The 14,100-nt window shown below is 37.8% G+C and overlaps 1 protein-coding gene across 7 annotated transcripts in view; it reads right to left on the bottom strand.

The window, feature by feature from the left end:
• Positions 1-14,100, bottom strand: part of myo1ea (myosin IEa) — a 54,015-nt gene that overhangs the window by 20,721 nt on the left and 19,194 nt on the right. For all 7 annotated transcript variants that reach the window (XM_058780729.1, XM_058780735.1, XM_058780732.1 and 4 more), the window contains exons 2-9: positions 11,490-11,633; positions 10,030-10,119; positions 9,054-9,148; positions 4,771-4,858; positions 3,141-3,230; positions 2,350-2,481; positions 860-994; positions 579-711 (exon numbers count right to left, since the gene is read on the bottom strand). In XM_058780729.1, the coding sequence (XP_058636712.1) occupies positions 579-711; positions 860-994; positions 2,350-2,481; positions 3,141-3,230; positions 4,771-4,858; positions 9,054-9,148; positions 10,030-10,119; positions 11,490-11,633 (907 nt within the window). The remainder of the gene's footprint in view (positions 1-578; positions 712-859; positions 995-2,349; positions 2,482-3,140; positions 3,231-4,770; positions 4,859-9,053; positions 9,149-10,029; positions 10,120-11,489; positions 11,634-14,100) is intronic.

The following is a 14,100-nucleotide window of genomic DNA, read 5'->3' as shown; positions in this document are numbered from 1 at the left end:
TCTCAAAAACACCCTTACATGGTGTCAATCAAAGAATTCTATAAAATATATGGATTCGCGGTGGAAGATGTTATCTATAGAATTGATTTCCCAGGATGCATGAGCTCTTTGCAGACGGTTTTGTCATAAGCAGGCGGCTGAGCAGTTGTGCCACATGTGGTTTTTAGATTGGCAAGCCAACACTAAATGTGTGAAAGCCACTGGCGGCAGGAAGAGGGGCTAGGGGGCTGGGAAGGGGCAGAACAGGAAAGGCACAGATTAGCTTCGTCTGCTCCCAGCACAACATGGCTTTATGCCACAGCAAACAGCCTCTGTCATTCAAGTGCACTGCTCCACCTGAGAGCTTTGAGACACTTGGAGGGAAGGAGAGAGAGAGGAAACAGAGGGGTGGGCTGGAAGTTCAGAGTTTCATTGTGCAATTTTAGGGTGTGATGTAATATGCAGATACCAGGCGTATAAACAGAGCTCGGGTAATTTGGTGTGGCAAGACAGTTTAGCATGAGTTAATGCAATTAAATAATCTACAGCACACAGTTCAAACGAGGACACCAAAATGGGAACCAAGTCTATGTACATACACTCGTTATTTTCTACAGCAGCATAGTTCCCTGCTTCCCTGAAGCTGATGTTCCCAAGGTGAAGAATTCCAGCCACAATCTGCAGCACCAGAGTGCGGTCCACCCCTGAGATACCAATCACGTCCATGGCATGCTGGGGTCAGACAGAGAGAGGAGAGGGAAGTTAGTGTCTGCAAATATGGAAAATAGTTGTCATATTTGAACAGGCAAATTTTTCACATCTAAGACTCCCAGGACAGCAGGGTCTGACTCAAATACCAAGCTGTCTAAACCATACTTACCAAGGTTTCCTGGAAGTCGTGCTTGTCGTTAATATCGTCAACCTTGTAGGAACCTGACTGGTTGAGGTAAGTGTAATAATCCAGGTTGGTGATACCCAGACTACTTTTCTGGTCTCCACTGGCTCCCTCTATTAGCTGAGAAAAGAGGTCATATTTTCAGAAAAGTGGGCTTCTTTAAGTTCAACGCTTTTGTCCAAAGGTTTGATTTTTATTGAAACCAATACGTTTTTCACATTTTTTGTGTTATATCAAGGTCGTTGTTACCATAAATAACATTTTTACCATAAATTTTGCTCCTAAACTTTTTTGTAAAGTATTGTATTTGTTCAGCAAGCATAAAACAGTGTCAGTGAAGAGCATGAGATGAAATATGAGATTAAACAAAGAAAATAAAGGTAAATCAAAGTAATCAGTTTTGAGCACATTACTGTTATTAAGCACCATTTTCCAATCAAGTTAAAATTGTGTCAATTCATTCACACTACCATTCAAAAGTTTTGAGTCAGAAAGCTTTTCTTTTTTTTAAAGAAAGGATGCATTATTCAGCAAGAAGGCATTGTTTATTATATATTTTTTTTAAATTTCAAATAAATGTTTTTCTTTTCAACTTTCTATTCATTAGAGTATAGTGAAAACATGTATGATGGTTTCAACAAAGATATTAAGCAGCACAATTGTTTTCAACATTGCTAAAAATAAGAGACGTTACTTGAGCACCAAATCAAATTTATTTTATCAAATAAATGCATCCTTATTGAGCAAAAGACTTTTAAAAAACATTTGAAAAAATCTTACCGACCCCAAACTTTTGATTGATAGTGCAGAAAGTCTGAAAATAATCTTCAGTGTTTATCTCTATTTAGGATATATGAAATGCTAGTTCTGAAATATATCTTGGCAAGCCAAAAGTGACCAAAAATGTTCCAAAAAGTTTTCAAATGTCATTTCCACCACTGTCATTTTCACTACAAAACACCATTAAATAATACAAAATTTAAGACGTGGAGGAAATGACACTGCAGTGAGAATTTATGACTTTCTGGAAAAAAAGGTAGAATTCTCCTGGACAATATTAGCAGACAAATGAAAAACTAGTGAGAGTGTGAAAAGTGCTTTAGGAGTGTTTAATTTCTAAAAGTCCACAGGGCTAAAAGTGTCCACAGTTGAAGAAACACCAAAAAACAAAAAGTCCTAAATAAACCTAACCATAGGAAAACTCTCAAACTCTCCAAACTTGTGAAGGAGAAACAGTGGTGAGAAGGCCTCGTTAAGAAGAAGGTCAGACAGACTCTCCTCTTCCAAAAAACTTAAGTGGTAAACTCAGAACAACGTGACCTGCTTTTCAGAGCCAAATGGCTCCATCTTCCCTTTCCTGAATTTTACTGCGGTTATTCATTCAATTTTTCCTCATAACGTGCTGCACTTATGCTACTGATGGTAACAGTGACATCTTCTGAGAGAAGAAGCCAACCTCGTGTCCTCATTCTCACCTGATAGAAGATGTGGAAGCTCCTTTCTCCAGGATTCCGCATCACCACACGTGATTTTTCCAAAAGGAAGTTGGAGATCTTCCCACCATCTGGCTCACCGCCGGAACTGAACTGAATCTCAAAGTATTTCCCCTGTCAGGGAAGATGAATGTTAAAAAGGCACAGACGTGATGTACTGCAGGTGGATGTGTATGCCCAGAAATAAGAGGAAATGGTTGCTTTGACACACACACAAACACTCTTCACTATCATTTATGTGTCTCTCTCGGTTCGTTTATGTGTGCTGCAGCTGTCCGCAGTTACCAGACATGTCAAGACTTAAAGCCCCTGTAAGACCCCTGAATTCGTCTAGATGCTTTTTCATCCACTACACAATCCATTTGTACCACTGCTAAGCCATTCTTCTTACAATAAAACTACACCAATCCCAAGAGAACACAAACAAGACTAACATGTCTGGGCATAATGAAGCGGAACTGCAAGTAAATGTGGGGTACAACATATTTTGTAATGGCTGCTTTGGCCTGTGAGTATTTTTAAGGGCAGTACTTGCCACGTTTAGGCCAAAGCCTTACGATAACATCATATTTATCAAGTCTTCTTATTGCAGTGGCAAAATGTTTTTTCTTTCTTTTTGTATTTGAACTGGATGTTCACCCTGTTTTTGTTGGTTCTAGTGCAACTGTGTTCCTCTTAAATTCATCCTGAGGACAAGATTCTGCCCAACACAAGACATATGCTGTCTGTTTTCGTCAATAAAATTAGTATATGGGAGGATGATCGAAGCTTACAAATCGACTGGAGTTGTTGTTCCTCACTGTCTTAGCATTCCCGAAGGCCTCCAGAAGAGGGTTGGACTGCAGAATGATGTCTTTGACATGCTGTGTGGATATAAACAGGAAAAAGAGAGAGATTGAGAGTTAAATTGATGTTTTGCATACTGTGGAGGATTATAAGTACAGAACTTATGCTGATCTGGAACTGATGAAATGAGATCAGTAGGTAACGCCCATCTTTTAGTGTGAATTCAGGTCAAATTGGTCATCCCAGTGTCTAAAAGTGGCCTAATTGACCTGAATTCACCCCCCACCCCCACATATATTAGTATGCGTGCACATTCCACACAGAATTTGCACAACATCGTCTACTATGAGCAGCCAAGAGATGCAGAAGTTCTGGGATATCCAATACCACCACTGATTATGACATTACACGTCCCATCTTCAAGTCCTTATCAAACATATAAAGTGTAAAAATTGCATGAAGATATTTTTAAGAAATCTGAAATTAAGAGTCACATTGCTGATGTAAAGAAATTCGAGCCGAGGGCTTGTTTGCATTTGGAACACCAGGAAAAACACACATTGATAATTTGCATACGGGCAGAGAATGGGTACCAACTTCTGTGTGGACCACACAACTAAAAAAAATGTATATACAGAGAGATAAAAAGAAAATAAGAGAGGCAGATGAGCAAGACACCAAAAAAAAAAAATCAGGATGTGCCATTCAGCAGTGATGGTCATATGATCATGAGGCACTGTGACATTCGAGAGATCAGACAAAGCATAGACACAGCAGAGCAGGCCGAGCAGAGAGACTTTCTGTTGTACCACAATACGCTACTTTGTTCAAGACGCCATCAAACATACTTGTCAAAACACAAGTAACAGCCTGTTCACTATCAAATCATTAGATAGAGCACACAGGGAATCATTTCAACATGGATTTTCTTTGTCCTAAATAAGTACAGTGGGACTAAAATGTTCACACTGAATTTTTGTGACTCAAAATTTAAATTTAATTCAGTGTGATTAATTACGAAGAAAAATAAGGCTTTAAAACATACATGAAATTAAGTAATTAGCCATAGATTGGGAATCATGTTTAGATATTTTACCTGGTAGATTAGACAATAACTTAGCTCATGCAGCTCGAGTGATATTGTCATTAAAGCAAAAGGAATTCATGTCAAATTCATGTTAACTTTCACTTAAAATCTTATGCAAACTATAAGCATAACAGAATGATAGAATCTTTTTTATATATGCATTAACAAACGGTTAATTCAATCAGATCAATACAAGCAACAAGTGTCAGTCCTCTGACTCACATGGCTCCTGAAGGGGCTGAGAGGGGGACACAGGACAGATCAGAAGGGGATTGTGGGGGACAGATGGCTGCTGGTGGGGTTTAGGGGATGAAAGAAAGATTGTAAGAGATGGGGGAAGAGGAATAATGTCAGATGAAGCAAACTTCAACATGGATCAGGATTCTGTTTAACACTAACTGTCAGAAACAATCTCGGTAAAGTTATCAGGAACAGGAAGCCACCGTATGTTGTTTTTCTATTTAATCGCACCTTAACTAATCCTGTAAGTTACAAGAGTTTTCAAATTTTTTTTGTTCTGTGCAACCCACCTGAACTCTGGGTCCTCCACCTGAAACTTTGGAGATGTAGCCCATGATGTATTTTGCTGCTACTGTCTTCCCTGCTCCGCTCTCACCGCTGAGAAGAACATAAAAAAAGATGACAAGTGTTAAGTTCATTCCTATAAATAAATAAATGCACTGATAACAAAACAAAAAAATATTTTGTCACTTTAGTTTGAGGGCCTATTCTCACTATTAACTATGACTTTTGCCTCAAACTCCTACTTTGCCACTTATTAATAGTTGGTAAGGTAGTTTTATAAAGTACTAATAAGCAGCCAATAAGCTAGTAATATGCATGCTAATAAGAAACTAGCCTATAGTTAAAAGTAAGAATTGGTCCCTAAACTAAAATGTTACCAAATATTTAAAAGTAAAATTCCACAATATTACCGTTTTTACTCAATTTTTAAAGAACTAAACGTAGCCTTGGTGAACGAGAAAACATTAAGAGAAAATCTTACTGATCCCAAACTTTTGAACAGTAATGCATAAGCCTATGTGCATATCCTAAAAGCATAATATAATGCTATGATACATATGTTAAGCTTTTAGGGTGTAGTGACAACAATGATTGTTACAAAATAATAGCAACAGAATTTAATCTTTTACCAGTCAAAATGTTTATGATCATATTAAAACCCAGACTCTAATTTTCCTATAAAAACAAGAACAGGAGGGTGTTAACAAGCAAAAAAAAAAAAAAAAAAAAAAAAAAAGCCCCTATGTGCCTCACAGCACTACACTAAAATCTGCTCAGCAAGCTTTTAAGAGGGTCAGAGAAGGTTTAGTAGATTCTTATCCTAAATTAATACAGATCAAGCATAATGGTGCTGGCGAGAGGGGAATTCCTTTAATTAACTAAATATGTTTATATGTTTGTCCATAGTGAGCTATAGTCTGTAATTTGTTGCTCGGTAATGGGAGCACATGCTTATTTACATAGTGAAAGGCCTGAGTTTGAATCAGATTGCACACAGAACAAAAGGTTTGTTTATGTTGACAGTAATCAGTAATTCTCCTTTGGGATCATATGTATACACCTGTGCCGTCCGAATAGTGAATGTTTATGCTCATCAAGGCTGCATTTATTTAATCAATAATACAGTAAAAACAGCAATATTGTGAAATATTATTACAATTTAAAATAACAATCTTCTGTTTTAATATAATTTATTCTTGTGATGGTAAAGGAGAATTTTCAGATGCCATTAAAGCCTTCAGTGATCCGGTGATTTGGAGCTCAAGAAACATTTCTAATTATCAATGATCAAAAGCTGTGCTGCTTAATATTTTTGTGGAAACCATAATTCAGGATTACGTGATGAATAGAAAATCAAATTAATTTGAACTTTTGAATAGCAGTGTACGGTATATGTGCACCATCAGGGCAGGAAAATTTACTAAATGCTTATACTCAAATTAAACCAAATAAAAATACCATTCATTAATCCTGTATCATAACGCTGGTTCTATTTCGTTTTCTTCAGTTGCTTTACCCTCTACTCGCATCTTTCCGCCTGCCCTTTTGCCTTTGGCAGGGCCATAAGCATAAAGATGTATGTGGTTTGGCGGATGATGACAGAAGCTGGTTTATTTTTCTGTATTTCTTCTATTACTGATGTCAGTATTGCCATTTTGAGAAGGCACAGCTGTGGCACATTAAAGGAAGCTTGGGTAAGCGGTAAGAAGTCCATTACATCACACAGTAGCGCTACTACACACCTTTAATTTCATTCATCCTATCGTGAGAGCCTCACCATACATGCAGAAAAACTTCTCATGCTGGCTCCAAGAGTTCTTACAGGAGCTTAAGCCTGCCATGTGGTTCTCATTCCTTTGTTTTGCGAGTTAATAGGCTTTCCACCTTAAAGGAAATGTCCCTGCTCGTCTACAGGCGATGAAAGCTCTGGAAACACACTCTTATTGTACATTGTACATTCAGTCCACTTAGATTAATTGTCCATTGCTATTTTTAAACACGTCTTTGGGGGATTTGTAATTTTTATGCTGTAATGCTCATTTTTAACTTCCTGCGTACGTTTGCTGACCAAAAATGGGCACAAAAAGAAAGAAAGAGAGACGCATCAGTCATTCAGTCTCATTCAGTAAGTGACGAGTCATGAGACTCATTATTCAGCAGCAGAAACATCAGCTCAGCAAATACAGCACTGGGTCACACAGGTGGGTGTGAATTCTTTTGTATATCATACTGTACAGTCTACAGGGGCTGCCATAACAAGATGAAAAAAGTGATTAGTTAATTCTGTCCTTTAGCAGACGCAAAGTCTAATTCATTCGTTAAATGGCTTCCTCCTTTTGGGAAGAGAGACTATTTTAATACAACAGATTCTGCTACATCCTTGCTTCTTGTTTTCACCAAACAATTCTGTATCATTATACTACTACAGACGATGAAAATCACAATCATACACAATCCAGACAATCCTACACTTGTGGCAATATACACTAAAGTTTGGGGTCAGTAAGATTTAGGAAACATTAAATTGATCAAAAGTGACTTCGACATTGTTACAAAAAATATATTTCAAATAAATGGTCTGTTAAACTTTATATTCATCAATGAATCCCGAAAAAATCCATCATGGTTTACAAAAAATATTAAGCAGCACAAATGTTTTCAACATTGAAAATAATAAGAAATGTTACTTGAGCACCAAGCACCAGCATATTAGAATGGTTTCTAAAGGATCATGTGACACTGAAGACTGGAGTAATGACTGCTGAAAATTCAGCTTTGCCATCACAGGAATAAATTGCATTTAAAAAAATAAAAAATAAATAAATAGAAAACAGTTATTTTAAATAGTAATAATATTTTCACTATATTACTGTGGTTTTGATCAAATAAATGCAGCCTTGGTGAACATTTTAAAAAAGCAAACTTCTGAAAAGTAGCTGGCTTTGTGAAAAGGAACTGTCCTTCATGCATAATGGTTTTTAGAAAAACCTGTGCCTGTCCTAACCAAAATACAGCTTGACCACAGGATGCCTGGGCAGCAATTTCATGGAAGGTTTTGTTTACTAATCTGGGTCATCACAATTCCACTTCCAGTCTCTTTATGTGGTCTGTCTGACTGAACTGGAAGTGGCTTTCTTGCTATACAAATAAACGGGTGAGAAAAATGCTGAAACTGAAGTCACTTACTATGAAGTAAGCACTACAGTCACCCTCCAGCCCACAGGTGACTATGAGATCTAAAAGAAAGATCTCTGGCTCAGCAGTGAAAATCTCCCTTTCTTCAACTTCCCCTCCTTCACCATGTTTATCCATATGCCATAATGCTGCAGGGCGGCAGGGTGAATTCAGACACTTGATTTGAATGAAATGTTTTCTTAAACTAAGGTTTCCCAACCTTAATTTTCCCAAAATTTCCCAACCTTTTTTTAAACTGCACCACTAGCAGAACCAAAAGCAAGAGCCGTTTGGTAAAGTTCATACAAATGAAGTCAACTCCTTGGTAATTCCTAGACATATCCTAGCCTCAAAACATACACCACATGGTTGAGCCATAAGTTGATATGTTGGACAGCTCAAACAAACAGCATAATATTAAAAGCACTACAGAACCAACCAGAGTGTTCACTTGGCACTCAGATTAACTCATAACGTCCCCTGTGGCTCTCCAATCAAGACTTGACTCATTGGTTAAGGTGAGTCAGACTTTAGCTCTCTGATTGCCGTCTCCAACAGGAAGAGCCCCCGCAATATTATACCAATCACAAATGACCATTCAGTGGAGTTTCCTCCCATTTACAGTAGCAGATGGTCCCTCTAAGGGCCTTACAAGCGCGATTCCTGTGCTCAAGCAGGAAGTGCAGGTTACAAAAGCTCTTGTGCTTTGGTGTCTCATACATCCTGGAGAAAATAATATACAAAATATAGACCAAAGGATATAAAATTACTTTGTCTATTGTTATTTCATCAAAAGGGATAAGATATGCTCACAGATTATTAGTGAAATGCACATTCAAAGGGCACTGCTGAGGTTGCCAGGCTTGTTGAATCTGTTCTATTCAACCGTATTTTAACCGTATACCCTTATCTGTATAAGCAAAACATAAATGACGACCTATTCACTCTGACAGCCCAGTGACTCTCCCATTACAACGTCTGCATCGATATCATACCAAACCTAATTGTATGTCACACCCTTCCTACGTCACACATAAACAGACTGGAGGAAACATCTGAACATTTGATATTCAGATCACATATGTTCAGAGTTAAAGTTAGAAAGTTCTCTCACCTGATAATGACACACTGGTTCTCACGATCGATCATCATGTTTCTATACATGTTATCAGCTAGAGCATAGATATGAGGAGGGTTCTCATACTGAGCCTGAGAGAGAGGGAGAAATGGAGAAAAGCAGATACATTTCTTAATTTACATTGCAGTTCATGTTTAGGATGGCATGTGCTCACATTTATAAATAAGCTGCTGTGTAGCATATAAGTCAAAACACATTCAAAAGTCTTTGCTGTAGCCTCCACAAGCTAATGATTACTGACAGAAGCTAGAAGCTTGATGAGGCGCCAAGACCTCTGGCCAAGCGTGGTTAAGAACATAGACCTGTACGTGCTGTTCTGTGGCGGTATAGCCAGGTGGCTTTAATGGCAAAGGCAGGTCTGCGCAGCTATTTTTCTGACTAAGAATGCAGCTGTTAAAAGCATTTGCACCACGCCTACACACTTTAAAAACTCCTTCTATTAAAATCATTACTAGAGTAATTACTGAAACCTCTAGGTATCGAACTACATAAAGAACTTTATGAGGACAGTTTCGATACAGATCACTGAGTTTAGAAAAAAATTGCCTAATTAGTGTGTGTAGCGAATCAGCTACATAACACTCAAGGAAAATTAAACCTATGGAACTAAATGTGAGTTGTGTTGTTCAGAAAGCCATGAAAAAAAATTCGGTAACACTTTAGTTTAGGGACCAATTCCCACTATTATCTAGTTGCTTAGCATACCGATTATTAACATATTGGCTGTTTATTAGTACTTATAAAACACACATACTGCATGACCATATTCTACATCCATAATCCTACTCAATACTTAAATTTAACAACTACCTTACTAACTATTAATAAGCAGCAAATTAGGAGTTTTTTTAGGCAAATGTCGTAGTTAATGGATTGTAAATAGTGAGAATTGGACCTTAAAATAAATTGACCAAAAAATAAATAAATAAATAAATAAAAAATAAAAACTCACCGCGCCTTGGTACATCTCTATTTCTTTCTCCCCAAAGTAGGGCATTTGTTTGAAAGGGTTAACTGAGATCAGCACAGGACCAATGTATGTCTGCAGGTAAAGGTCAAGGCTCAAAAGACTGCTGAAAGAAAAAGTGGCAGTAAAGAGACAGTTAACCCCAAAATTAAAATTCTGTAACTGTTTACTCTCCCTCATGTTACTCCTAACCTGTATGTACTTTCTCCTGTAAAACACAAGAGACGATACTTTGAAAATGCATATTTTTTGGTCTATATAACGGAAGTCAATGGGGTCCAAAGTTGTTTGAATGGACAAAAGAGTTGAAAATGTTCATCAGTGTCTTCTTTTGCATTCTGCTGAAGAAAGCAAGCCATACAGTTTTGGAGTGACATGAGCATGACTAAATGATGGAAGAATTTTCATTTGTTGGTGTCCTGTCCTTTTAACCAATTCTTTACAAAATGTGTCTCTCTCTGAATCTATTAGATTGAAAACTCTCTTTCTGAAAACTATTAGAGGTTTAGCATTCACAATAGAGGAAAACCTCATGGACTATTTTACTCATTGTGGTTGTTAATACTCAGAGGGTATTCATAAAACTTTGGCTGGACCGGCCGATGAAAAATGGCCCGAGTGTGAATAATGGACTGGTGACATCAGTGAAGAGTTATATGTGGCAGCAGTGAAGATTTTGGTTATTGGGTCAGAGCCTTATTAAGATGCTTTTACTCTCCTCTGAATGCAGTGGGAAGGCAACAGCCGGCAGTGAGTGATTGGAGCTATTTGGCTGCCCTGCCGTAAGTTGCTCACTGCAAATAAAGGAAGTATTGAGCCTGGCGCTCTGTGACCTCAGTTCCATTCGCTGCTGACTGGAACACTTTGGTGTTGTTTCTATTTTCTGACCACAATCACAGGACTGATTCTGGACCGAAATGTCCAGAGTCTGCTAAGACTCCATAAACCTAATAAGGGCAGAAAATAGAAATGCACTGCAAGTGAGGTTTTCATCAAGAAACGGTACAGGTCATTTTAGTGCCAGTAATGGGTGATGAATAAGACATGAACTCTGCCAAGTACATTGGGTTCATATAGAAGAGAGGTAAACCAGCATTCTTTGGCAGCTCTCAGAATCTCACATTCGGCTTTGATCAAAAACAGTCCCTGCTACTGTGGGAAAATAGGACAACACTGATTTGGAAGTTGTGTCATAGAGTTCAAGAACAACTTTCATCATTAATGTTAGTGTTTAGTGAAGCTTTGGTCAAAATAAACCCAATCAAGATTTAATCTATACTCAAGAGGATGGAATCCAAGACTTCTATAGTAAACCACAGGAAAACATCCATCTGCAAAAACTCAGATAGTTGACATCAGTATTTAGGGCCAGATTTATATCATATTGAGATATTAGCACAGTTAGACTAAGGATTTGTGATGTATTTACAGCTGGACAAGGATACAAAAATAAAGTCATCCATGTATCTCTTCTTGAGGTTTTCCACAATGGCGTCCTCATTGATCTTGGAGAGAAGCACCATATCATCCACACCACTCTGCTTGACATTGTGGCTTTGCCAGTGGTACCGGTAGTGTCCCCGGCTCCCCTGTGAAAGCAAACACAAACAAGAAACTCTCGTTAGACTGTATACACACCCATAGCTTTTGTGTAGCAGGCTACCTGGCAGAAACTGTATTAGCATATCCAAAGACAGTACTAGACACTCCATAACTACATTTCTTTTTAAAGATAGCATCATATTTTTAATGCTGAAATACTTTCTCTCAAGAGACAACTGTAAGTAAGCCATTCATAGGTTGACTTGCCAGAAGAGTGTAAACATTGCAGCTCTGCTGACCTTTCGAAACATTGCTCTGCTTGTATGAGCAGTTTTTTTCTCAACGAATGGTATGAGTTTAGGGTGGTAGGGTAGCATGGCATATTAGTGGTAGCAAGCAACATGATACCTAGAAAAGAGCAATTACACTAAAAATGCTTCTAAAAAGTATGATCATTATCCTGCTACAAAAACGAACAAACAAACAAACAAACAAACAAAAAAAACAAAAAAAACTCACTTCCAGCCTAAGATTTAAGATTGTCTCCAAGCCTGGCTAAGCTCACAAATACAAATTGCTCACAAATACCCTAAACTCAGCCAGTAGACCACTCTGATCAGGAGGAGACACTAGCAAAACTGCATTGTTATTAGACAACTAAGACTAAAATTTTATTTAAATTATGTTTTCAGTAATTAGAATGAAGCTAAAATAAAATATTAGATGAAAAACTTGAATTAGAAATAAAGTAATTTATTAAACTTCTATAAATAAGATTAAAAACTAATGCTGAAATTAGTTTTGAAACCAAAACAAAATCTAAAAATAAAATTAGTTCAAAATGTTAATAAATACCACAGTAGTATGTAAATAACATTAAAATAACAGCTAATGCAACCAGTAAGACCAGTGAACAAGCTTTGGCTAGTTTAAAATTCTGTTAATCAGCAGGAATGAATTTCTCCTTGATATTGTAATACTTAATATATCATACTATTATACTGAGCCATATTTAAGGTATTGTGATGGAAACTACAGTGGCAGACGGGGGGGTTAGGAAGTCATTGAGAAACAGGTTCAGAAATAATAATTTGCAATCACTTTTAATGCCACCAGTGACACAGACATTACACCTTCATAAAAAAAAAGAAAAAAAGAAAATCGCATTCAGTCATGAACGCTGATAAACACAGTACATTGCTGACAACAGTTAATGTGAGCAAACAGTCCAGTCAGCAAAATGACCGCGTCCAATTCACCGCCTGCGGCACATTTAACACAGCTCGTTCTTTTTCACCGCAGCAGATGTTGATTTTGTTTTTCCAAACCGATGAAAAGTGCATGGTCAGGAGTCTCCCTAAAGCTCCCTGAGCACTACAAACACTTCTTTTGATCTTCGCCTGATGTTCTCACCATTCCTCCTCTTCTCCCTCGTCCCCCTCTTTTACCTCCCTTCCCATTCTACTTCCGCTCTAGTGATGTTTTTCCAGAGGGTGTGTCTCCGGAGAGCTTGGGTCATTCATCTTGGGACGTGAGTCAATGGCTTCCGGCTACCGTTCTGAGGTCACAATGACCCATGAGGAACCAGACCCTTACTCAGAATGACACAAAGCCTCAAGTGCATTTGACAGAATATCAGAAGAGAAGGATACAAAGAGTGTGACTCAAGAAATACAGAAAGAGAGCCAGACAGACATAGACAGTGAGTGTACTGCTTGGAGAGCACATGATCCAAACGCACTGCTGTTTTAAACATTTTCCTCTGTAATGTTCAATCGCTAGTGCATCAGTCTGATTTGAAGGCCACATTTGTCTATTCTTTTCTTACAGCAATTTTCCCAAGCTAAGGAATGCCATGACAATGAAATGAGGTAAACTGGAAAGACATTTAACATTCTCAAAATTGTACATTCCACAGTCTGAAAAATCTAGGGGCGCAAGAAAGCAGAAGCAGACCGAGTATGGAAGATTTTTTCCCTCCCTTGAAGGACTAATTAACTTGCCATCGTAAACGAGCACAGTACAAGTCCGAGGTAAATTACAGGAAAATAAAGAAACACAATAAACGCTCAACACCATGACAACAATAAGGAACCTCACCTGAACATTATTAGAAGTGGAGCTGGCACAAAAACAATTAAAGGAGGAAGGCAGCGTTTTAAAACAAAACAGTAAACACTTCTTTCAGAGCTTTACAGACTGTTTTGTTTAGTTTATTTTTGCATGTATTACAGAGAGAGTTCGTTTCAACTGTTTTTCTAATTCTATTGAACCTTTTCTTTCACAGTGTTTGAGTCCACATCACTATCACACCATGGGACACATAAACACCTGGAAAGAAGATGAATGTCTTCATTCCCAGCACGTTCCCCATAAACTGCAAGCCAAAGCAGAGCTTCATAAAGAACTGCAAAAACAGGATGCTATTTGAACACACAATGACTTAAATGAGACGACGACGACGACGAAGTAAAACAAAAATGACTAAAGTACATTTTACAAGGAAATACTATT

Source organism: Onychostoma macrolepis, chromosome 07, assembly GCF_012432095.1.
Source record: "Onychostoma macrolepis isolate SWU-2019 chromosome 07, ASM1243209v1, whole genome shotgun sequence".
Taxonomy (NCBI): Eukaryota; Metazoa; Chordata; class Actinopteri; order Cypriniformes; family Cyprinidae; genus Onychostoma; species Onychostoma macrolepis.
Note: the sequence above shows the minus strand (reverse complement) of the source record. Positions and strands in the feature narration are given on the sequence as shown.